We start from the raw sequence: 25,663 nt of genomic DNA, 5'->3' as shown, positions 1-25,663 counted from the left end.
GATCCACTTATTCCAATGAATAATTAATTTGTTATATGAATTATATTTTGTTAATCCAATGTTCAATATCATATTTTATTTACATGTATGATGAAGTATGATGATATTTGTTATACAAAATATTTTATCATATTTTGTAAAATAAAATATGATGATATAGATATTAGAATAACTTAAAACTTTACATGTATCACAAGTACGAGGAAGTTATTAAATTTTGAATTTAATAGTTGGTTTGTTAAAATGGTATTTATACATAAAGTTATAAAAAGATTCAAAACTAAATACTAGCGTAAATTGAACCTCCTTTTACATATATATATATATATATATATATATATATATATTATAAAAGATGATATAGAGTTAACTTAAAATATTTCCTTAAAGTGAACAATACACAAGGGTACGACATGACACTAAATATTTGTCCAAAAGAGGAAGAAAAAGGAACCATCAAGTTACAACGATACACAAAAAGTTAAGTAGGTTTACCCCATTTCACAATTTGTTTATAAGGCAATCCGATTTCAATCATAGTTTCACCAAATATAAATAATGCTTTTAAGTCTTAACCATACACATTTAAAGGTTTAAGCTTTGCACGCATGCTTAACATGAATAGATTATCAAAATTAATGGAATAGTGTAACTATAAATCCTTAGCTAAGCTATTGTTAGTATTATTATTATTTTTACAAAATAAATTAATATTCCTATAGAGATATATTTAGTTGGATGTATAGTTTTCAACATCTGTTGGTTGAGCAAAATGCAGACCCGAAGAAGTGTACAAGATAATATCTCAATTTCATATGCAAACGTGGCAAAACCCCATTGGTCCCAGGGGGGAAACTTCTTTACCCAACAGGACCCCAAAGACCTCACGTGATTCACGTCCGTATCAGAATCCAACTCCAACAGTAAACTAATCTTACGACTTACAACTCGTAAATTCTCCAAAATACCCCTATCCGTCCCGAAGCAACTCCCAAAGCCCAAAAACTGAGAGAGAGAGAGAGAAAAAAAAAAAAAAAAAAAGGGAAAGAAACACTCTTTCGTAACAAAACAAAGTCCTCCCTCTCCATTCAATTTTTACACAAAAATCCGCAAAAAGATCTCTCTCTATAAAAATCTAGGGTTTTCCTAACTAACGCAACTCCCTAGATCCTATCCTATGAAAATAATAAATAAAACCCCTAATTGTTCCTTCAATTTCAAGGTGCCTAGGGTTTTGATTCTCTTCGATTTTTAGGCGATTGGTTTTGAAATTGGTCTTTTGCTTCTTTGCAAAGTTTGCTCTTTTTCTTTTTGAATAATTTCCGGAGTTTACAACGAGTTCGCGAAAAATAAAGAGAAAGTGATGGCTACGGCGGGAGAAGAAGATGTGGAGTACGAGAGTGATCCAGAGGAGGTGAAGCGGTCGTTGGCGATGCGGAGGAGAGAGGCGGCTAGTGACGATGAGGAAGGCGAAAGGGGAGAGGATAATAATACTAAGGCGAGGATGGATCGGCGGGCAGTGATTCACTCTGAGGAATCCGACGGTCAGGGCGGTGCTGCGGATTATGATGATGACGATGAAGAATTGGACTTAGAAGAGGATGAAGAAGAAGAAGGAGCTTATGATGAAGAAGAGGAAGAGGAGGAAGAAATTGATGAAGAGGAGACTGAGGAAGTGGGCAAAGGTGAAATGAAAGGGAATGTTGAGAGAACTGGGGAAGATGTGGAGGAAGCGGTGGTGGGTGATGGGAGTAGGAATGTGGAGGACGGATTGGAGATTAATAATAATATTATTAATGGTAATAATAATAACAATTATAATAATAATAATAATAATAATAATAACAATCATTTGGGAGAGGAAGATGAAGATGAAGAGGAGAAGAAAGAGAATGAGCCATTTGCTGTACCAACTGCTGGGGCGTTTTATATGCACGATGATCGATTTCGAGATAATGCTGGCGGTCGTCATAGGTATTCATTTTTCATTTTGTGTTTTTTTTTTCGCTATGCTGTTTCATGGTAATTGCTATGTTAATTGGTAATATGTTTAACTGTTTGTTTAAGTTACATTTAAGTAATCAATTACCAAGTAATGGCAGTTATGGCAAAGTATTAAAACATTGTGTTTCAATAAGATCATTTGTTATGCATTTTAGCTTTTTCTGTGTAATGATTGGACTTGGATTGCTCACTTTCCCCAACCATGTACTTCCCCATGCACACAATTGAAATTGATAGCAATTAGACTTTTGTTAGATAACAAATGTTTTAGGTTTTTGACACCTATGATGTTCATGCTCGGTATGCAGCTGTTTTGTTTTATTATCTTGAACAATGAATCTTGCAGTGGATAGGGTCCAGTATTTGTCAGGATAAGGAAATGTAAGGTTGTAATGTACATGAGAGCTTAGCTTACTTGCTGACAAATATAATTGGTGATGAAATTTAAGTATGTAATTTTAACAGTCAGGGTTGAGAAGTAAGGACTTGAGATGTCATAATCTACTCAAGCATAGTGTTACACAAGTAGACCTACATACCAAAAGCTCTTGTACTTGCTTTAGGATTTTTCTTTTATTTTTATTTTATTTTCTGATTGTCATTGTTCATTCATTTCAAGAGCATAAAAGCTACCTGGTTTGATCCAGGCATGAGCTAGTTGATCAGGACCTTGGTTATAAAACATAGACTGTGACCTGATCTGATCTAAATTGTGGCCAATATTTGAACCTTGGTGTCAAAGACATCATGACTGCTTATAACTACTCTTCCTTGAGTTTGTTTGCTTCTGTGTATGAAAATGTAACTTTTAATTCTGAACATACTTTAATCTATACTGTCAACACTGTGACAGGTATATGAAATTTTAATAAGAATAAGCATTTATGGACCAAATGGTTTTTTCTATCTATATTTTTTAATTCATTTATCATTAATATACATGTATATATACACACACATGTATGTAATTAAAGACTAACCATATTTATAGTCTGTCTGCATATATTGTAAAAATTAGGCATGTAATCCAACCATTAACTTTAGAATTGGGACAGTTGAACCAATAACCTGATGACTCTGTGCTATCATGGGCTCAATTTCTTGCCCAGGTTTAATCTTTTTATGGGTTCAATCCTCCCTGTTCCATTTTGGTTTTTCTTTCACTGTTAGGTTTGTGTCACCATGTCCTTGTTGTTCAAGTTATATCAATATCATCTTGATTGTCCTTTTTAGGCGAACACATGGTGCAAGGAAATTGTGGGAATCCAAAGATGATAGGAAATGGGGACATGACAAGTTTGAGGAGATGACTTTGCAGGAAAAGCATTATGAAGGGGTAATGGTTTTGTACATATTCAACTTGCATGAATTGTTTCTTTCTTTCTTAATTTCTTTGATCTTCTCTTTTTCCCTACTGATATGTTTTTTCTTCCACATTCAGGGAAGAAGATCTTCTAGAGGTAGGTATCGAGCTCGGAGTAAAAATCGGGGACCAGATCATGGTTATCCTAGGGGAAGTAGGTCCAAAGCATTTGAGAAAAACAACAATCAGAACCAGGCTCCTAAGGGTGTGAGAGGGAGAGGACCTAGGAGGTATGAACCTACTGTGAAAAACAGCAGTCAGGCGCCTCCAACACAGAACAAATTGTGAGTATTACCTCTGATTTTGTATGCATTAGTTTTCTTTGGTTTTCATCTATTCCTACCATGATTAAATGTGCATAACATATGAGTGAAATATTTCAGGTCTGGGAAGCCTCTTGAGAAAACTTCACAAGCCAATTCAAGTAGAGCTTTAACACCTGCAACAAATGCAGACACTACATCAGTTCCTGCTAGGAAACATGTTTTTGCATCAAGCTTGAGTTCTGCTTCCCCACCTTTTTATCCATCTGGGTCTTCCAACAAAGACATTACTTTGACTCCGAAGAAGGATGTGCAAACTGGAAGTGTGAGCAGGAATCTTCGCCCTTCTGTTACAGATGATAATTCATCTGTGTCACAATCCAATTCATTGCGAGGGAAGAATGTACTTGATTCTCTCAGCATGGCGAAGCTTTATATAGATGATTCCAGCACGTCAGCTTCTGGAAAGCCTTTGACCAACTTGCAAATGCTACCTTCTGGATCTTCATTGGGTAATACTAGTCAACCTTCTCAGTCCAGGGTACAGGGTAGAGGCATGGCTATTCCAGGACAGAAGGCTTATCAGCCAGCTCCACATCAGAGCCAAGTCAACAGAGTTTCTCCACCAACGCAGGTCAATGCTGGCCAGAGAAGTCCTGTTCAGGGCAGGGTTCAGTCTTCTGTACAATCAGCTGCTCAGCAGTTGAGCCAGCATCCTGGTATTGGGTCTCAAGCTTCCTCTCCTCCAAAAACAGCTATGTCAGTCAGTTCATATGAATCTGGAGAGGTTGAATCTTCAGAAACAAGTAAATCCAAGGGTGCATTGGTGAGCAAGGGGAAAAGCAGTGTTCAAGGAGCTAGTAGGGGCTCTTTTATGTATGGTGGAGCTCAGATTATGGGAGCTACAGGGAGTATGGCTGTCAGCCATGGTGATCAAAATTTTCCTGCCTTTTTGCCAGGTAGAGCTTTTCATATTTTTAATCTTTAATATATCTGGATAATTTAATCTACGATACAAGGTAAAAAGGAAAATGGGTAAAATGCGTTTTATCTGGAACGGTGCATGCTAAATCCTGGGCTGTATTTTTTCAAATTTTTGTATGAATTAAATTAGTAAATATTAGATGTACTTGTCATTGAATACCTGTAATGGCCTTTTGGCTAAGATCAGATAAAATTCCTGGAATGTGTAGGAGATATGCTTTTTCTGAGTTGGCTAGATTTTGGAGATTGTTTGAGTTTATTTATCTTTGCAATTGATACTGTGGTGTGTTAGTTAATAGCTTTTATCTACTGAGTTGTTTAGATTTCAGGTCTATTATTCTATATTTTCTCTCAGACAGTTTAATTCTTTCCTTGTATTAAACTTTTTTGTAAGCTCAATTTCTTCATGCTTTTGTCTGAATGGTCGGCATGCAGTTATGCAATTTGGGGGCCAGCACCCTGGTGGTCTCAGTGTTCCTGCTGTTGGCATGGCATTTCCTGGATATGTTGCCCAGCCACAACTTGGTATGGGAAATTCAGAAATGACATGGTACAGTAATTCTTTCCCTGTACAAAAGTTTCTTTTGTGTATCTGGTTTCCTTTGAGAAATGAAGGTGATCTCTTGGTCAGTTCAGAACTGGCAATTGATCTTCTTATGGACGAAGTTACCTCTCCGTAGTGAAACTTAGCTTATTTACATATGACTTATTGTCAGCTTCTCATATGCCCCATATTTTAAGATAAGCCCTTTATGGCTAATCTCCTTTTTGCTACAGCTTTTGACTGTAGTGAAAGGGTAAGGTGGGAATCGCTTTGATCTTGTACATTTTTTACTACTAAATCTCTCACTTGATTGCTTATTTTCATTCTTGTTATTCTGATTTATTTTATCTATTTGATCTAAAAGCATTAATGATTTCCATTTTCATGTTTAGGCTACCAGTACTTACAGGTGCGGCAGGGGCTTTAGGGGCAACATATTGTTCACCTTATATTGCTGTTGATGGGTCTTATCATGCTCGTCCGTCAGGACAGGCATCTTCAACAGGATCCTCAAGGTTAGTAGCATGGTTTCTTCAACCTGCTTGCCTTAAATAGCATTGATTGTTATTGTTTTCCATCTGCTTGCCATGAGTAGGGAGGGAAATGTTAACTGTCCTCATTAGTCTTGGAAACTGGAAGCATTCAATATTTGCCACTTTGTTGTCAGTTTTGAATGTTGACATCTGGTTGGAATGTTTTTGCAAGAAACCCCCTTTAATCAGGAATAAGACATGACATAGAGTTGATTGTGTTTTAGTTCAGTGCATGGTTCTGTTTATTTAACATGGCTGTATCTTTGTCTTTATAGAAACCAAATCAATTGATTTGGTGTAAAATAACAGGTTGTTTGGAGGATGATAGTACTTTATGGGTTTACATTGAACTATTGGCATTTTGTGCAGATAAAAAATGGAATGGAAAATAATTGTTGGAAGTTGTTTTAAATGAGTCTTTGTTGGTTTGATGCCCATGTTATTTTATCTCTATAATGGCACCCTTATGCCTCCATATTGCAATGTTTTACGTGGTAGATTGGTTGATGATCAACATTTTGCACCCTTAAAGATAGATGCTTAGCTTAAGTGCAATGTTTGAGACTTCCTCTTTTATACATACTTAGGGGTGTTTGTGTGTGTTGTGTGTGTTTGAGAGAGAGAGAGAACAAAAAACTAATGAAATCTAAAGATGACAGACAGTGTAACTGGTTATGTTTTCTAAAATTTCAAGTGGTTATTATTGTTTTTTTTATTATGATAAGTGGTTATTATTGTTGCTTGCTGATTGTTTTAATAATATATAATATCCCATCCTTTGCAGCAAAGAAAATACTTCTAACAAACCAAATAATGAATGGAAGCCTTCTCAAAGACCTGGTAAGCAATGATCTTGCCTTGATCTTAGATTTGGTGGACTTCTGAACACAGCCCTTTGCCAATTTTTTGTTTTAGTAGTTAAACAATCGGTCTCCTTTGCAGAGCTTGTGAGTGATGAATTTGGGCAACGACAAAATAACCCAAATAAGCCTCGCAGGCAAGTCGAAATTTTTAAGCTGTTTCTCTGAATGGGTTGATAATTTTTCACTCTGTTTCTATTGTCTGCTACCTGCAAGTTTCTTGATTTGGTTTATCCTTCCTTTACATGCAGATATTCTGAGATGAGCTTTAGCAAGTGATTTACTTGTTTAAGATGGATCCTGTCCCAATAAATTGATAAAGGTTAAAATTTTGCCAAGAAAGTTTTCATTGGTTTCGTGGATGTTTGGAATTTCTTATCTGTGTGAATTACTTGGTGGTGCAGGCCTTTCTTCCAGGCCCTTTGTGAACTCCAGCCTTGTGACCTGGAGCACTTTGGGCTGCAATTTGTTCAAGGATATTGTAGGTAAATTATGCTTCACCTCTAGCTAATGTTGCTTAATCTGTTTGAGATTTTAAATTATCTTTGTTTTAAGAAGAAAGATGTAATTTATCCAGCAATTGTTTCATGTCCCAAAAAAAAAAAAATGAAAAGCAAAAGTAACAATTCAGTTTATACGTATGCATCACCTCTACCTCCTCTACCCCCAATGAGAGATTTGGAAATTTCTGTTGTAACTACTGGTACATGTGAAAAGGTTAAGGTCTTGATCAATAAAGAAGTAATCTACGTAGTTATAATGTTGATGACTATTTCAGAGACTGTGGCATTGATTAACAAGGCCCCATTTTTGGCAGTTTTGACGTTTTCTTGGCATTTGTGCTTTAATGAGTTCAAATCAGTATATTATGTGCAGTAGTTTTTTTTTTTTCTCCCACTAATCAGAGGTATCCTTGTTCATTCATTCATTCTAACCTAACTCTTTCTCTGTCTCGCTCTCTTGATTTTCTTCTGGCAGTTATATATGACAAACGCCTGTTCATGCTACATTCAGTTTAAGAATATTACTGTGGCTTGACGGGTGGCATTCCCTTCTTTAAATGTGCGGTATGAATATATATTAGAGAAAATATCTTTTTTATCCCCCTCAGTAACACAGTGAAAATTCCTAAAACTGGTAATTATTGTGTCATACAGGTTTTTCTTGTGGCTTGATTTTGTAATGAAGCTTGTGAGAAATGTAGACTGGCTGGCTTCTCCATAAAAAATATGAACAAGAATTATTGTGCAGCAGCTGTTTGCTTGGCCAACTTTTTAGTTTTTAATTTGCATAGATGGTGTTGTTTATTTGTTGTCTTTGGTTGATGAGTTAAGCCTGGTTTTGAGAGTGTTCATTGTCATGTTTCTTATTCTATTCTTAAGGCTGGCTAGTTACTTGAGATACTGTGGATTCTTTAATTTAATCAGTGGTTTTGAAGCTTTATTTTCGTAGTTCTTCTTGAAATTGATCTTTTTTCATATTAAAACTTGTATGAATAGAAGAATGATGAGCCAAAGTGGTGGTGGGCTTGAGGAAATAGATGTTTGAACAACTTATTGGATATTTTTCATATAAAGAATATAATTCCTAGTAATATAATCTACATAGGATTCGTATAGTTCCAAGCAATTGAACGTGCGATAATAAGTTTTTAATGATGATTTAGCTGTATAAATAATAATATGATTGATTGAAGTGAGTAGCACATCCGCTTTATTAATAACCTTGGAGTGTTAGTTGTTCATTTAATGAACGCGTTTCTGTTTGGAGTTTAGACCAAAAATGAATTGTGGCATTCCCAAAGCTTGGAATTTGGTCGATGGAGTGATGACCAAGCCGTCCATTTCTCTCCCTTGGCATTTGACCTTACTGCCCACCAGAGAATTCTACCACCTGCATCTCTATCTTCGTTTTCAGCTCTTTCTTTTTTTTTTTTGGTTGTTATTATTGTTGATGTTGTTGTCAGACAGAAGATTATTTTTAAAATGATTTTGAAAGGTTTGGAATCTTAATTAGCAACCCATATAGACTCTCACAAGCACACATGCCAGCCAGTTCTTCTCGTGCCTTGTGTATTTTTGTTTTATTTTTTTTTAAAGAAAACCTCTTCTCAAGAGATAATGAAATTAAATTTAATATTCTGGATATGGTATTACTTAGTTTGACATGTATTAAATTGTTAAAAGTGTTGTCCTTCCTTTTACTTAAACTAGAGTGGTGCCCCGCTTCGCGTGGGTGTTGATTTTTTTAATAAAAGTAATTTTAAATTATATAATATTATAAATAAAAATAAAAATAAAAAAATAATTTTAAATTTAAAAATATTTATAAATAATAGTAATAATAATAAATTAAAGATAATTTTTTAAAAAATTTAATATTTTAAAAATATTTTTTGATGTCTTACTAAGTAAAAGTTTTTATTTAAGTAAATTTTTTTAAAAAATTTTGGTTTTTTATATCTTAATATATGCTAATGTTGATATAATTATATTTTGTTAATTACATGATTCTAACAGTAAAATAGAATTTATGTTGAGAAAATATAATATTTATAAAGTAATTATTGATAAGCTACATAATTTATACAATAAAATTAATAATATAAAATGAATTTTTTTTTAAAGTCAAAATAAAATGAATATTAATTACACTTATTAAAATTTTATTATTTTTAATGATGAAATTTTCTAAATTATCTTCAATTTTAATTACTACTTTCTTATCTTATGTTTTTATAATTATTTAGAATTAATTCACCTTCTGAAAATAATTTTGAGATCCTTCAATAATTTTGATAAGTCATTATTAACTTTATTTAGTTAATTGTTCATTTTTTATTATTTATCAAAAAAATTGTTTTACTTTTTATTCTTATCCTATTTTCATAAGTTAAATTCATATATAAAAAAATAAATTAACTAAACCTGGGTTGGACTTGGATGAATCCAACCCACTCTTTTTTTTTTTTTTTGTATCCTTCATAAATGATTTTAATTTTAACCTAACCCTAGTTGCCAACCCTTTCTCTTTTCGTCATTTTTGCTCTCTTCTTCTTCCACTGGCAACAGCCAACCCCTTTCTCCATCACTTAGTCCCCGGCGTCGTCGCCCTTGTTGCACTAAGCCTTTCTGGCAACAGCTCCCTCTTTCTTTCCCTTTCCTCTTTTCTTCTCTTCCCCTTCCTTCTGCCGCCAGTTTCCTCTCTATCTTAAAAAGCCTAGCCACCGTTCTTCTCCTGGGTTTTCTTTTAGAAGTCCTGCCACAAATTTAAAATTCCATTTAAAACCCCTGTCCTCAAAGCTAGGCATGGGCTAGGACTATGCAGCGGTTGGTTGCAACTGAGCAACCGACCGCGACCGTGGGTTTTTGTCACCATCGGTTACAACCGACGGTTGCTATTGCAATCGTTGGTCATGCCGATCGACCTCGTCTGTCGATCGGCTCCGCCCTCGGGGGGGACTCCTTCCCCCCCGAGCCCACTGAAAACCCGAGCATTGATTGCCTTAGTTTCCATTGCAGGTGAAAGCACTTAAATACCCCTCATTAAACACTTTCTCTTCTGCCCCCCATAAGGCTAAAATTGTAAAACCCCCTTCAAAAGACCCTAAACCTGTAAACTAGGAGTGAGCTTCTGCAGATCTCACAAACCAGCAGCCGTTCGGCCTTTCCCCCGACAACCCCCTATTTTCTCCATTCCCTTTCCACTTCATACAGCCAACAGTCGTCTCATACAGCCATAGGTGCTTCTTAGTTGCTATCAATTGTGTTTCTCAGTCAAAATTGCTGCCATTGAAAGGTAAACAATAGTTTTTATTTTTGAAGTTATTTTGTGAAAATAAACAGAGAGAGAAAGTTTGAGAGAAAATATGTTAAAAATTATGAGTTTGGGATGGTTGTGTTTTGAAGAGTAATTATTAGCACTACTCTTAAAGAGTAATTATCTGTTTTGATGTTATCTGAGCAATTGTTTCAACATATTGGCAATAAACTTGTTTATCATCGGAGTTGTGAGTTAAACCAAGCTCTCCCTCCCTCGTTCTTTCTCTGCTTCTCAGTGTCTCTATCGCTTTCTTTGGCTAAGTCATTATTATTTGCATGATTTTATCAAGCGTGTAAAGAATGGGGCCTCTGCTCTGCATTTATCTCTTTGTTTTTTTTTTTTATCTTTTTGGTTTTCTAATATTCAATAATAGCTTTACCTTCCAAGTTCCATCACCCGCCCCAAGCTATATATATATAGTATCGAGACAAGTCTAGCTTGCCCTAGCCAGCCTGCGCCTTTGTGCCGCAACCCTACACACCCCTCATCTGTCTGTTTCTCCACCCCGGTTGTCACATTGTTGTTTCAGAAAACATAGAATAAAACACTACACATGCAAGAGAAACAGACAGACCAAAAATAGAGAAATAATAAGAGTTTGGTAAATTATTATTTGGATTTTTAATTAAAATGATTGACAATATATTAAAATTAAATATTGAAATTAATATTTGGGTATTTTTTTTTTGTAGATGTCAACTAATGAGGAAACAAATTTCGCAATTAATGAGACACCAACACCATCAACATCTACACCTCATGTTACTGCTAGTTCTATCGATCCCAACAAAACGTGTGAAGTTGTAAGTCAGGTGCGGAAGCAAATGGAGTCGTCTCAATCTACATCGATTGTGTGGGATCACTTCACCAAATTTGTTGATAAGAAAGGTAATAAGAAAGCTAAATGTTCTCATTGTGGTAAAGAATTGTGTGCTGATACAAAAAAGAATGGAACATCTTCTTTGAAAAATCATATTAAAGTTTGTCATAAGTTGAAATTTGTGCGTGATAGTGAGGAGAAAAGGCAGATGGAATTAGTTTTTGCTTCGAGAGGGGATGGGTTAGGTAGTTGGCAGTTTGATCAAGAGGCAGTTAGGAGGAGTTTAGCTATGATGATTGTTTTAGATGAATTGCCTTTTAAATTTGTGGAAACTAATGAATATAGGAGACACATAAACGAAGCATGTCCTAGATTTCGTATACCTTCATGATGGACTATTGCTAGGGATTGCTATAAGGTTTATACTGATGAAAAAACTCGAATGAGAATATAGTTAAGATCATGTCTTGGTAGAATGTGTCTCACCACTGACACATGGACTTCGATTCAAAGAATTAATTATATGTGTCTAACTGCCCATTTTATTGATAATGATTGGAAGTTGCAAAAAAAAATTTTGAATTTTTGTCCGATCACTAGTCACAAAGGCGAGGCCATGGGTAAAGCAATTAGTAAATGTTTAGGGGATTGGGGGATCCAAAAGATTTTTTCTATCACTGTTGATAATGCTAGTTCAAATGATGTTGCAGTAGGGCATTTGAAGAAAAAATATAATGTTGCTGGAACTAGTATTTTAGGTGGTAGATTTTTTCATGTGAGATGCATTACTCATATTGTGAATCTTGTGGTCTCTGATGGATTGAAGGATATGAATACCTCAATTGCTCGTGTTAGAGGGGCAGTGAGATATATTAGACAATCCCCTACTAGATTAGTTAAGTTTAAGGAGTGTGCTGTTAGTGCAGGAGTTGAGAGCAAGTGTTTATTGTGTTTAGATGTGAGCACTAGATGGAATTCTACTACTTTTTGATGTTGGATACAACTTTGAAATTTCAGAGGGCGTTTGCATCATTTGAATTATGTGATAATGGCTACATACCTGAGCTCATAAGGTCGGGAGATGGGGTGCCCGATGACAGAGATTGGGCAAATGTTAAGAGGATTTCTCGTTTTTTGAGAGAATTTTATGATTTGACTTTGAGTGTTTCAGGCACATCTTACATAACTGCTAATGCTTTTTTGGATTCCATTTATGATGTGTATACGACTTTGATTGAATGGCAAAATGGTGATGATGTTGATTTACAGTCTATGGCAATTAGGATGAAAGAGAAATATGACAAGTATTGGGGTAATGTGGAAAAAATAAATTTGGTGTTATTTATTGTTGCTATACTTGATCCGAGGAAAAAACTTTCTTATGTTGAATTCACTTTGTTAGACATGTATCCTCCAACTCAAGCTTTAATGATGTTTTCTTTGGTGACACAAACAATGGATGAGTTGTTTCGTTGTTATAGAAATATGTTACAACCTTCACCTCGTGATGTTGGTGAAAGTGGTCAACAGTGTCTAACGTCCATGGGTCAAGGCACTAGTGGTGGTTGTAATGATAATGTTGTTTCAACTTTGATTGACAAGGACACAGAACGAACTAAAAAAAGATTGGACAGGTTCAAGAAGCACCGGTTAAACACTGGATCAAAAGAACTGAAAACGAAATTGGAGAAATATTTATCTGAGCCTGTGGATGATGAGGGTTTCGATGATGATGAGTTTGATGTTCTCGTGTGGTGGAAACTTAATCAGTTTAGGTTTCCTATACTTGCCGCTATTGCTCGTGATGTTTTGGCTGTTCCCCTATCAACAGTTGCTTCGGAATCTGCTTTTAGTATCGGTGGACGTGTGCTTGATGCATATAGGAGTTCTTTGACTCCTAAGGCTGTGCAAGCACTTATTTGTGCTCAAGATTGGTTACTTGGAAAGGCACGTGGTGATCCAGATTTGATTGAAGATGATCTGGACAAGCTTGATAAACTTGATTTTGGTAACTATTTTATTTCTTTTTATAGTTTTATTTATAGTTTTATTTATAATTTAATTTATTTGATTTGTCAAAAATTAATTTACCATATTTGTTATTTTATTTTTTAGAGTTGGCTACTATTGCGTTGGAGACAATAGCTGAGTCTGAGCCTGAGTCGGATTAATATTTTCAGGTAATGTTATCATTTGGTATTATGCAATATTTATATGTTATTTATAATTCATTTAGGTTATCTTACTACAAAAATTTACACTAATTATATATTTGTTTTTAATCTTTTTAGGAGCATGTTCTACAAAATCATTAAAATTTGAAGTTGGAGCCTTGGAGATTCATATTTTGAAATTTAGTAATTTATGTCATTAAGCTTTAAGTTGTGGAACTCTTCTTTGTTTATTTATTGTATGAAGATTAATGTTAGTTTCTTTGAGATCATATTTAATTATAGAACTTTTTAAACTAATGTTTATTTATTCTATAAAGATTAATGTTAATTTATTGCATGAAGATTAATATTATTAATTATTTGAAAAATAAATAAATAGGTCAAAAAGAAGACTTAAAAAAACTCTTTGTAACAAATTATATACAAAAGGCTTATGTCAAACAAAAAAAAGGATCAAATTATTTAACTATATCAAAAGTAGAAATCTTTGTGATTTATATACAAAAAAATATAATTGTTTTAAAATTTGATTTGCCTTGTTTTAAAAAGTGACAATATTCTATCCTTGAATTACTACTAGTACTCATGGAAAAATAAATTAAATCTATGGATCTTTTACGACCCATATAAACCTTCACAGTCCAAGTTAATTTCATGAAACTTTCACAACCCAAGCCCAAATCAAATTAAGCCCACAGTCTAAAAAATCGAACCGTAACCGACCGACCCGTCTATCCTAAAAACCGACCGAAACAGATTTTGTAGGAAGGTGCGGTTCGGTCGGTTAATTTAGTTAAAATTTTTTGTCGATTTTACGAAAAATCGACCGAAATCGAACCGATACCAAATTTGCTCACTCCTAGCATGGGCACCTTTTAAGAGCATTTTCATTATTTTTGTTTGACTCATTAAGTGGTAATTTGTTTTTTTTAACCACACTATAAGCTGCCACGTGGTAAAATAAAAAAACTAAAACGTGGCAAATTGAGGGAGGAAGCCTTTTTGGGGCTTCCTTTTACTTATGTTATAGATTATTATTATTATTATTATTATTTTGTGTCTGACTATAAAGATGGACATGTGTATTTTTGTATCTAATAATCATTCAATTGATAGTTACATGAAATTTTAGGCTATATAATAAATGAAGCTAGTGGGACCCAGAGTTTGGTGAGCTTCATTAATCATAGCAATTTCAACAATCTTTATGCTACTACATCCAACGGCCAAAATCATCAAATTAATCCACCGACGGCTCATTGTGTCAAAAACAATGCCAAATTGTTCACAGCAATCTCCAGTATTCCACGCGTTCTCCTAATAATTCCCCGCTGTAACGTCCTCACCGTTGGATTTATATAAACAGCCTCCGCGCGCGTCATCTGACGATCCACAAAGCAACGGAGCATACTGAACTTCCCGTACAGCTGTTTGCACTAAAACAACCCCCGCCAATCTTCAAAATTTTTTCCAGACCCGTTTCTTACGTGCTGCCCGCACGTGCGATCCGTTTCAACGAAAGGAAAAGTTCAGACATTTCTCTCTCTCTCTCTCTCTCTCTCTAACACCTCCCATCTCCCTCCTTCTCTCTCTCTCTCTCTGCAACCATTTTTTCTTTTTTAACTCTCTCTCTCTTTCTCTCTCTTTGCAACTGTTTTCTTTAATGTAAACTTAGATCAATCAACAACAGAGATCAAAAACAGAAAAAAGGAATGATTTCTTCATTTTCTTCGAATCTTTTAGTGTAAGCTAAACTAGCTGCTTTTTTTTTTTTTTTGTTTTTTTGGTTTTATGTTTATTATTAAGAGATTTTCTTGAATACTTTGTGATCTTAAGTTCTAGTGCTCTGTTTTTACTGTTCTTAAGCTCCTGTAACTGTTACAAGTTTGATTAGTTGGTTTCTTGTTTTTTTTTTTTTTTTCTAGCTTTGATATTCGAGTGCTAAGTTGGTTAGAAGCATAAAGATGCGTTTGGTTGTGGAGAAAATGAAAGAAAAGAAAATGTAGAATGTAATGAAATTTGAAGAGCTTGTTGCGTTTTTTTTTTTATAATAAGAACTGTTTGGTTTCTGAGAAAGTACGTGAAAAGAAAAAAAAACGATCTCGACTTTTTAAGGTTTATTGAATGTGGCTTTTCATTTTCAAGATGATGATTGGTTACTAAGAAAGTGTTACGGAATGAGTGCAAATAGTAATTTGAAAGTAGCTTTTGTCTAGGCATTGTTCGGTAGGAAACACATTATTCTTTTTTTATAATGATGTTTTAGTATTTCTTGAACTTTGAAGAATGTAAATTGCTGTCTGATCAAATCCTTGATTTTTATTGCCTTGATATTTTAGATATTGAGTTACAAAGAATATAATTTTTTATTCTTTGATTTGGTTCTTGATTATTATAAACTTTGATTGATTTCTAAGAAAGTGTAAGGAAAATTGACTTTTGAATTGTAAATGTATGATCATTGAAAAAAAAAATGTAGTTTTATGATCTAGTTTGGTTGTTTGTAAATTTGAGGTTTCTTTAGAGCCTGAGGATACTTTTGAAAATCTTACGCATGGTTCTTTATCAGTTTAATTGTTTAGTTACTGATAATAAAAGCATATAAAGCAAGAAAAATAAGGAAATCAGAATCTTGCTTTTCAATCTTCTGGTAGTCCGAAATATAGAACATCATGTCTGATAGCTGTAATTTGCTCAAATAACCCCAGGCCATTGTTTATTCGTTACATTATCGAGAATTAATGCAAGATTCAATACTTTTATGAATTTGTATTTTTTATGTTTTCCTTACCTGTTTTTATGCAAACCATATTTTGCAGTCTTCATGCGTTATATATTGATGCTGTTGTCTGACAAACCTGTATTTTCTTCATTGATGTAGGTTAGGAGTTTAGAAAGCTGTAGAAGAAGGAGCTTGTAAGCATTTTGGAGCTATAAGAACAGACATAGACCTTAAAGTGCTGTATGTTTTTGGTATTGGCTAACATATGAAGACTACTGATTTAGGTTGTCAGCAATATACCTAGCTGGAAGCCAATGGAGGAAAGTGTCAGCAAGGGACCATCGTCATTAAGGCAAGGTAGCTTTAAGTCCAGTCTGTCAGGAAGATCAACTCCAAAGAGTTCTCCTACATTTCGGAGATTGAATTCAAGCCGAACTCCAAGAAGAGAAGCTAGAAGTGGTGCTGGTGGCATTCAGTGGTTTAGGAGCAACCGCTTAGTGTATTGGTTGCTTTTAATTACTCTTTGGGCTTACCTTGGATTTTATGTCCAATCCAGGTGGGCTCATGGTCATAACAAAGAGGAATTTTTGGGTTTTAGTGGTAATCCAAGAAATGGACTAATTGATGCTGAACAGAACCCACGACGAGATTTGCTTGCTGATGACAGTTTGGTGGCAGTGAATAATGGAACTAACAAAACTCAGGTCTACAGCGATAGAAAGTTTGATGTGATTTTGGCCAAGAAGAGGAATGAGGTTTCATTTAACAAGAAAAGGAGTAGAAGGAGTAAAAGAGCAGGGCGTAATTTGAGCAAGATGCGCGGGAAGCGGAAAGCAACAATAAACATTGAAAATGGAGAAACAGAGGGGCAAGAACATGAAATTCTGCAGAAAAATTCTACTTATGGATTGCTTGTTGGACCATTTGGGTCAGTGGAGGACAGAATTTTGGAGTGGAGTCCTGAAAAGCGGTCTGGAACATGTGATAGGAAGGGGGACTTTGCACGCCTTGTTTGGTCAAGAAGATTAGTATTGGTATTCCATGAACTCTCAATGACTGGGGCTCCAATTTCAATGATGGAGTTGGCAACAGAGCTTTTGAGCTGTGGAGCTACAGTATCTGCTGTAGTTCTCAGTAAAAAGGGAGGACTGATGTCTGAGCTTGCAAGGAGAAGGATCAAAGTGATTGAGGACAGAGCAGATCTTAGCTTCAAAACTGCCATGAAGGCAGACCTTGTGATCGCGGGATCAGCAGTCTGTGCATCATGGATTGGTGAGATATTTATTGGAAAATTGTTTAAATTTTTCCTCTAAATTGAAAGTAATTGCTTAGCAGATATGAAGATCAGATACTATCCAATACAAGCTTGCAGGATTTTTCCTTTTAGCTGCATAGTGTTTTAAACTTGTGGTGCTGAGATATATATAATTCACTTCTCATTCAACATGAAATCTGATATCATGCCTTAGCTTGTGTATAATAATAATATTTCCATTGAGATTATTGATCCATTTTTATACTATAATAAGATAATCGAAAAGGATAGTTGATTTCAGTTTCAATATTTTGGCAACGTCATGTGATTTTATTGAGTAAAAATAGCATCTTCTTGTACCTCCTTCAAGCACCAGCTGGCCTCCATAGAAATTAAGGTCATTGTCAGTTGGAAGGCTACTATTTTTTAATCTGTAGAAAATTACATATTATTGTAGGAAACAATGTACATGCCTTTAATTAAGATGATCCAACATGTTCCTATATTAGTATATATGGCTTCAAGCCTTCAACAAATTATAATAACTGCCTTATTGCTTAAGTTGATGGAGTATACTCTTTCATGAATTGTTCAATTCTGTTATACACTGGTTTGATTCACAATGCAAAAAGTTTTCTCTAACAACGTACTGGATTCACCAGTCCTATTACCAAAGCAGACCTATGTCTCGCTGTCTCACCCAAACACAAGCATATAGGCAGTTGTATGCATTTTACTGATTATCGTTGTTTGTTCACCTGTATGTGGAATAGCAATAGGCATCTAATTAAAGCTTTTGAGGTCAATGTAAAAATTTTCTTAATCTTTATTTGACATTAGTCCTCTTAACTCCCTGTTATTATAACCTAAAAACCATGTGAAAAGCTATTGAAATCTTTTCATAACTGTGTATGTGTGTCTACTTATTTTAGTTTGCTATAAAATTCTCTAAAAAACTTGATTTTTCTGCTGGTTGGGCTGCCTTACATTGTTATCTTTCTCAGTCATTTCCAGTAAAGTACAATCATCATAGTTCCCTAGAGTTTTGAGTCATAATACCCTGCTTATATGTGACTGTAATTTAATATTGGATGCAATGTGTTGGTTTCAGATCAATATATTGCTCATTTTCCAGCTGGGGGAAGTCAAATTGCTTGGTGGATCATGGAAAATAGAAGAGAATACTTTGATCGGTCAAAGCTTGTTTTACACCGAGTGAAAATGCTTATTTTCTTATCTGAATTGCAGAGTAAACAGTGGCTTACCTGGTGCCAAGAAGAAAATATTAAGTTGAGATCTCAGCCTGCTCTTGTTCCACTTGCTGTTAATGATGAGCTGGCTTTTGTAGCTGGCATTCCTTGTTCTTTAAATACTCCATCTGCTAGCCCTGAAAAGATGCTAGAGAAAAGGCAATTGTTGCGGGATGCAGTAAGAAAAGAGATGGGTTTGACAGATAATGATATGCTTGTGATGTCTCTAAGTAGCATAAATACTGGAAAGGGCCAGCTCTTGCTTCTTGAAGCAGCAGGCCTCATGATTGATCAAGATCCTTTGCAAACTGATTCTGAAGTTACAAAGTCATTGGATATCAGGCAAGATCAATCTACCTTGACTGTAAAGCATCATTTAAGAGGTTTGCTTCAAAAGTCGAGCGATGTTGATGTATCTTCTACAGATTTGAGGTTATTTGCGTCTGTAAATGGCACAAATGCTGTCAGCATTGACAGCAGTCACAGAAGAAGGAATATGTTGTTTGATAGCAAAGGAACACAGGAACAAGCTCTTAAAATTCTTATTGGTTCTGTTGGATCTAAGAGCAATAAGATGCCTTATGTTAAGGAAATTTTAAGATTTTTGTCTCAGCATGCAAAGTTGTCGGAGTCTGTACTCTGGACTCCTGCAACTACACATGTCGCTTCACTATATTCAGCTGCAGATGTATATGTCATGAACTCCCAGGTGATGATGTCACTTAATTAACACTTCTATCTTAAATCTAAGTTTCTTCTGAATTAAATGGAAAACATGTAATGATGTCTAAATTTTATGTACAGGGACTAGGAGAAACGTTTGGGAGAGTGACTGTTGAAGCAATGGCATTTGGCCTTCCGGTAAGACAACTAACTCATTTACCTTGGCTTTGTTTATGCCTGCAATGTGACGGCTGTTGTTGGATGATGCCTGCTTAAGCTTGTGATAACATGTGCTTTCGAAATCTCACCTGCTATATATTAAAGACAGATCCTATGTTTGACAGCATGGTGTTTCCTCCTAATGTGTGAAGATGCATTTGTACTGCCTTCATCCTCTTCTTCCTCTTATATGTCATTGAGCAAGTCTATAACATTATTATGTTTGCTGATACTCATTGCATTAGTCCTGTTGACCTTTTTGTGCATGTGTGGGCACTTACTTTTAAATGTAAGTGCATACATGTGGACTAGTTTAGAATTTGTTTTATCATCTTGACCACACGAACAAAGTTAAATCCAGACAATTTCATGAATCAGGTATCTCATGTATAAAACTATGAATTCCTTTATGATTATTTTTTGTTGGGGCAAGATTATTCCTGAAATGTTCCTTTTTTGAGACTAAATCTTGAGTAGTAAACTTCATAATGTCCACTCGATAGAAAAATTGCCGGGTAAGGTATTGTTGATTGTGGAGATATGTGCATTTAAGGCACTTGACATCACTACTAGATACTGGCCTATGGTTTTGTTAGCACTTTTGTGGAGAAGACATGTGCCAACCTTTTTCTCTGATGGACAAATCAGCTAGTAAACACAGAGCAAAACATGTATGTTAAAGAGACAGAATCATGTACAATTAGAAAAATTTGCACCATGCATAAAAAGTAAGTTATGTGATTTTCTTGTTTATTTTAGTGATGAAAATTGAGAATATAGCATATTTATTTGGCACTGTCTGGATTTGGAAGTGGAAACAAATATGTATATTGACAAATATGTATACGGTATGGGCACAGGTGTTAGGGACTGACGCTGGAGGCACAAAAGAGATAGTTGAGAACAATGTAACAGGCCTTTTTCACCCCATGGGGCACCCTGGGGCCCAAGCTCTTGCCGGGAATCTGAGGTTTTTGCTAAAGAACCCGTCTGCGAGGAAGCAAATGGGGATGGAAGGAAGAAAAAAGGTAGAAAGAAAGTATTTGAAGCGGCACATGTACAAGAGATTTGTAGAGGTTCTCACCAGGTGTATGAGAATCAAATAGCATCACGTATTGGACACTATCATATCATTCTTTAATTGTTTTGTTTTTTATCAACAGAAACAATGGGGGGAATATTGAAATTTGTATCACTCTAAGCCCAATGGAGTTGGCAATATTCACAGGTATCGTGTTTGTCAGGAAATGAGTGCCTTTGCTTCACCCAGTTGAAGTAGATATGTAGCTCATAGTAGTTCAGCTCATGAACCAATGAAGAATTTTGGTCTCATGATTAGTTTGGTGCACTCATTATATAAAACACTGCACGCTAACCAGAAAGTAGCTTGTAACAGTGGGGGAGGAGTTGGTGTTTTTGACCTGGAGAATAATGTTAACAAAGGGAAATACCTTATGTTAGGGACGGCAAGGAGCTTTGCCTCATCATTTACTAAGCCGAATTTGAATAACAAGTTCAAACTCAGCACAGCTTAATTAGATGGAAGAATTCACGCCATCAGGGTTGCAGGTTTGCTGGATGGTGGAGCAGCAGACCATTTTTGTTTTCTGTTTTAGGGAACAAAAACGTTTCACCATCACGTGACATCCACACGAGAATTTGTAAATAACGTCAAAATTTTTATTTGTTAGATGGAGTCAACCATATTAATTATTAAACAAAAATATTACAAGATTTGAGATATCAAATTTATAATTAATTCTTTTCTGTTTCAGATGTAATGCATGCATTATACGAGAGATGGTAGTTGCAGTAATCTGTGGTCTTGAGGGAGATTAGCAGGGAAAATGCTGCTAGTAAAGGGGGAATAATCCAAAGTCATGCCTCGTATGTTGCAGTTGATGACTACAATCAACAATCCCCGTAATTCGTACACAAAACAGTCAGATATGTCAGTCTAAATAATGCTTGGTGTCAGTGGCAAGTGGCAAGTGGCAAGCAGCTGGCCACCACACTCGATGATTGTATGGAAATGGAATAAATTTAATTTATATTCGCATTTGGCTTTGGTCTTTAAAATAACGTACAAAGAAATTTCCCAATTCCCCCGCCTCCCTGTCTCAACGCTCTTGGCTCTCCCCGCTTCTTTGTTGGCAGCAAAAACGAAAATGGAAATTTTTTCCCGTTTAAGCTTCTCCCCTCATCGGTTTGAGGTCCAAAAGTAGTCATGGATTACCTGAGTCCAGTACTGGATATCGCCACGTTTGCACTTCCAAACATATGTCCTATACGCATAATCTTAAACAAAATCTTGAACTTTTGCTAGAAGAAATTAAGGAACCGGTTGAACAGCCGCAGAAGTTTTATACAGCGCAGAGTGGAAACCATCGAACGAGACCCACGAATGAGACGTACAGAACAAGTGGAAAGATGGCTGACAAGTGTAGAAAGATTTGTGAATGAAATAAATGGAGTTATTGAACAAGGCCATCAACAACTCCAAGATACATGTCTCGGAAGTTTCTGTCCCAAGAACCTGCCATCTACCTACAAGATTGGAAAGCGAATAGTTAACAGGTTGGGATCTGCAAGAGACTTGAGGCATATGAGTGAAAGCTTCTTTTCGATATCGGACTTCACCATTGTAGAGAGATTGCCAGGTTTGCGGCTTTTGATGCCTGAGTTGCTTGTGGAAAACACTGTTGGCCTAGACTCCGCAGTGGAAAGGGTATGGAGATGCAATAAGGATGAAAATACTCAAGTTATAAGGTTATGTGGAATCGGGGGTGTCGGAAAATCGACCCTCTCGAAGAAACTTAGCAATGAATTCCACATACGAAACCATGATTTTGACGTTGTCATTTGGGCTGAGGTGTCGAGACAAGAAGAAGGATTATATAGAGAAACTTCAAGAGGTCATTTGGAAGAAATTAGATATCTCTGATGCCCTATGGAATGAGTGTTCAAGCGAGGACGAGAAGGGTGCTCAGATATTTAGCGTCTTGAAGATAAAAAGTTTGTTCTACTGTTAGACGATATCAGGGAGCAGTTCGACCTCCTAAGACTGGGCATCCACCTGCAGATGGGAAATCAGAATTCATCCAAAGTAATATACACAACCCGTTCAATGGAGTTATGCAACGCCGTGGAAGCTCTGGAGACAATTGAAGTAAAATGTTTGCCACCGCAACAAGCCTTGAAATTATTCAGGATGATGGTAGGTGAAAATATCCTGAATAATGATCCAGAGCTTTCAGAATTAGCCGAAATTATTGCCTTAACGTGTGGAGGGTTGCCACTTGCTTTCCTCACTGTCGGTCGGGCCATGGCTAGTCGGAGAAATCCTCGTGAGTGGCACCTCGCAGTTGAGCTGATACATAGCAACCCATCCGAGATTGATGGTTTTGGGGATCGTGTTTTTCCTCTACTCAAGTTTAGCTACGATGGCTTGAACAATGCCACTGCTCAAAAGTGTTTTCGATATTGTTACATATTTCCAAAGGATTATAACGTCAGAATTGATGAACTTATTGGCCTCTGGATAGGAGAAGGCTTTTTCGATGGATCCAATCCACGCGATCAGGCAGAATTTATAGTCGGGACTTTAAAGCTTGCATATTTGCTGGAAAGCGATGAATATAAACAATTTATTGGTATGCACGACGTAGTCCATGACATGGCCTTGTGGTTAGTCCGAGATCAAGGAAAAAGAAAGAAGGTTTTGGTAACAAAAGGTGTAACGATTACATATGAGGAACACAAGAAATGGGAAGAGGCGAATTGGATCTCCTTATATGGTAGTCGTAGCAGAGTGAACATAAATTACTCACCTTCTTGCAACAATCTCTCCACTTTGCTCTTTAGAGATACATAGCTAAAATCATTTCCCAACAAATTCTTTGGCTCTATGCCTGCATTGAAAGTTTTGGATTTGTCAGGTAATCAAGGCTTAGTTGAGTTACCTTTGGATATTGGAAATGTGAAAACGTTGCAGTATCTTAATTTGTCATTAACAAGCAAAGTAGAGTTGCCTGCCAGCCTAACAAATTTAAGAAGCCTCAGGTGTTTGCTACTAGATTATACTACTAATCTTAAAAGGGTTCCAAAGGAGGTGATATCTAGTCTTTTACTTTTGCAAGTCTACAGTAAAATAAATGGAGTCCTTGAGTAGTTTGACCCAGTAGAAGTTCCAGCTGATGATGAAGTTGCCTTCTTACAGGCGTTGGAGTGCTTGAATCGCATAAATAAACTTGGTATAACCATATTTGCTGCCCCTTCTGTGGACAACATTATCAAATCCTACACTTTAAGGAGTTGCATTAGAAAATTAACATTCATGGAGTGTAACGGTTTGATTTCACTACGTTTTACACAAGAATTGGGTAATCTGGAGAGGCTTGAAATATTTCGTTGTTGTTCACTCAAGGAGTTCAAAATTTCAGAATGGTGTAAACTTGGCAACCTTCGTCAGGATTACATCGGAGTTTTCCCACTCTTGTTAAACCTCGACTTCCTCGCTTATGCTAGAAACCTTGTGACTCTCACCATTCTTGACTGTGAGTCACTGGAGAGCGTTACCAGCGAGATAATAGCATTCCCTGGGCTGAAAACTATCTCTTTGACTTGTCTGAGAAATCTGGAAAGCATCTGTCCATTACCCAGGTGCTTTCCTTCTCTGTCAGAGATTGAAGTATCTCAGTGCTCGTTGCTGAGACAGCTTCCATTTGATTTGGAAACTGCAAAATTCTTACAAAAAATTAGAGGAAAGACAATGGTGGGATGGTTTGATTTAGGATGATGAAGCCGTTAAGGATGCTTGTCGTTTGAAATTTGTATCCACCTCATCCAGACCCTCAAGGAAAAAGAAAGATTCTTTGCAGTGATTTGGTCTCTCTGGCTGGCTAGGAACGACATTATTTTCGGAGGTCAAACCTGGGACAGGGCTCAAACCTACGAGTTGGTAAAGCTGAGGGTAGCCACATGGGCAAAGGCCAAATGGCCAAGAGACTATAACAGAACTCTTGATACCTTTATTGAGCCAAGGTTAGGGGCGGTTCTTATATGTGTCAAAAAGACGAGACCTAAGGTCGAATGGACGAATCCTGTTGATGGTTCTATGAAGTTTAACGTGGATGGGGCAGCTAGTGGATGCCCAAGAGAAGCTGGAATTGGTGGGATCCTTAGGAACTCTGCAGGTGAAACCAAAATGATGTTTTCCAAGTCAATAGGGATGGGAGATTCTAACCTAGCAGAAGTGCTGGCTATCAAACAGGCCTTCATGATGTTTTTCGCATCAAATTGGAATGGTTCTCATTCTCTGGTCATAGAGAGTGACTCCTCAAATGCGGTGAGTTGGATTCAAGCACCTAATCAAGCTCTTTGGAGGATGAGAAAGTGGATACTCCAAATTGAAATGCTGGAAAGAAAAGTGAAAAGGTGGGAAATCAAACACGTAAAAAGGGAGGCAAACTAGCAAGCAGATACCCTTGCAGAATCGGGAATAGGAAGAGATATTGATCTAGCCAATGTTTGGACTGAGGTCCAGAATGGTGATTTTGTGGTGAATGGCAAGTATTTGCGTATCTAGCCTTCACTTTAATGCACAGAGATACGCTTAGGCAAAAGGGTGTTAGGCGAATTGGTTGAGAAGTGGACTTGTGGAATGCTTGGGAGGACATTCTAGTGCAGAAGGGAGGTGGGGGAAGCGTTGGTTTGTCAGTAAGATTTCTTTTAGCGTGATCTTTGTTTATTGTCGTTACAGGGAGGCGGTTTGCTTGCTTGTTCTGCTGTTAGTTATGGCTATGAAAGATGTTTGTGATTATCCACGGGGTTTCTAGATAGGGTGTGGGGGGAGTTAAGACTGGCCTGATAACTCTGACTGAAAGGGTGAGTTTAAAGACTTCATTTTTAGGAGAGGGAATGGGAAATGTTGGCTTAAAATTCTATGTTTGTGGCTTGTCTTTTGCCCATTTATGTAATTTTGAGGTTTATGCCACCTCCAAGATTGTGCATAGGTCTTAAAATTGCAGTTCTTTTGTACTTTTGATTGGAGTTTAACCATTGGTTACTCTTGTTAATGAATTATTCCAACTTTCAAAAAAAAAAAAAGGAAAAAGAAAGATCAGGCTTCCACCAGCAGGTAATAAGTACATATCCTTTTACTATTGATGAATTTACCTTGTATATA

The 25,663-nt window shown here is 36.2% G+C and overlaps 2 protein-coding genes, 1 long non-coding RNA gene and 1 pseudogene across 4 annotated transcripts; all 4 read left to right on the top strand.

Moving 5' to 3' along the window:
• Positions 1–992: 992 nt before the first annotated feature.
• On the top strand, positions 993–7,994 carry LOC18595874 (CASC3/Barentsz eIF4AIII binding protein). Of its 2 annotated transcripts, none has more exons than XM_018123649.2 (12): positions 993–1,974; positions 3,238–3,340; positions 3,446–3,651; positions 3,751–4,589; positions 5,050–5,164; positions 5,551–5,673; positions 6,476–6,531; positions 6,634–6,688; positions 6,803–6,873; positions 6,956–7,036; positions 7,530–7,613; positions 7,709–7,994. In XM_018123649.2, the coding sequence occupies exons 1-9, from the start codon at positions 1,364–1,366 to the stop codon at positions 6,828–6,830; spliced, it is 2,136 nt and encodes a 711-aa protein (XP_017979138.2). In that variant the 5' UTR covers positions 993–1,363; the 3' UTR covers positions 6,831–6,873; positions 6,956–7,036; positions 7,530–7,613; positions 7,709–7,994. The 2 variants fall into 2 exon arrangements, with proteins under 2 accessions (XP_017979138.2, XP_007024058.3); XM_007023996.3 differs by having other exon boundaries at positions 7,530–7,618.
• Positions 7,995–13,143: 5,149 nt separating this feature from the next.
• On the top strand, positions 13,144–13,531 carry LOC148762156 (uncharacterized). The gene is made up of 3 exons (XR_016026919.1): positions 13,144–13,201; positions 13,309–13,373; positions 13,485–13,531. It is a non-coding gene; the product is annotated as an uncharacterized LOC148762156 (long non-coding RNA).
• A 1,352-nt stretch (positions 13,532–14,883) lies between these two features.
• Positions 14,884–20,741, top strand: LOC18595873 (UDP-Glycosyltransferase superfamily protein). Its single transcript, XM_088807716.1, has 5 exons — positions 14,884–15,111; positions 16,254–17,361; positions 18,456–19,303; positions 19,399–19,455; positions 20,337–20,741. Exons 2-5 carry the CDS (start codon positions 16,404–16,406, stop codon positions 20,580–20,582), a joined length of 2,109 nt encoding a protein of 702 aa, XP_088663842.1. The 5' UTR covers positions 14,884–15,111; positions 16,254–16,403; the 3' UTR covers positions 20,583–20,741.
• A 214-nt stretch (positions 20,742–20,955) lies between these two features.
• Positions 20,956–25,294, top strand: LOC18595872 (disease resistance protein RPS5-like; annotated as a pseudogene).
• The last annotated feature ends 369 nt before the right edge of the window (positions 25,295–25,663 follow it).

This window comes from Theobroma cacao, chromosome 6 (genome assembly GCF_053813885.1).
Source record: "Theobroma cacao isolate CCN51 chromosome 6, ASM5381388v1, whole genome shotgun sequence".
NCBI lineage: Eukaryota > Viridiplantae > Streptophyta > Magnoliopsida > Malvales > Malvaceae > Theobroma > Theobroma cacao.
Note: the sequence above shows the minus strand (reverse complement) of the source record. Positions and strands in the feature narration are given on the sequence as shown.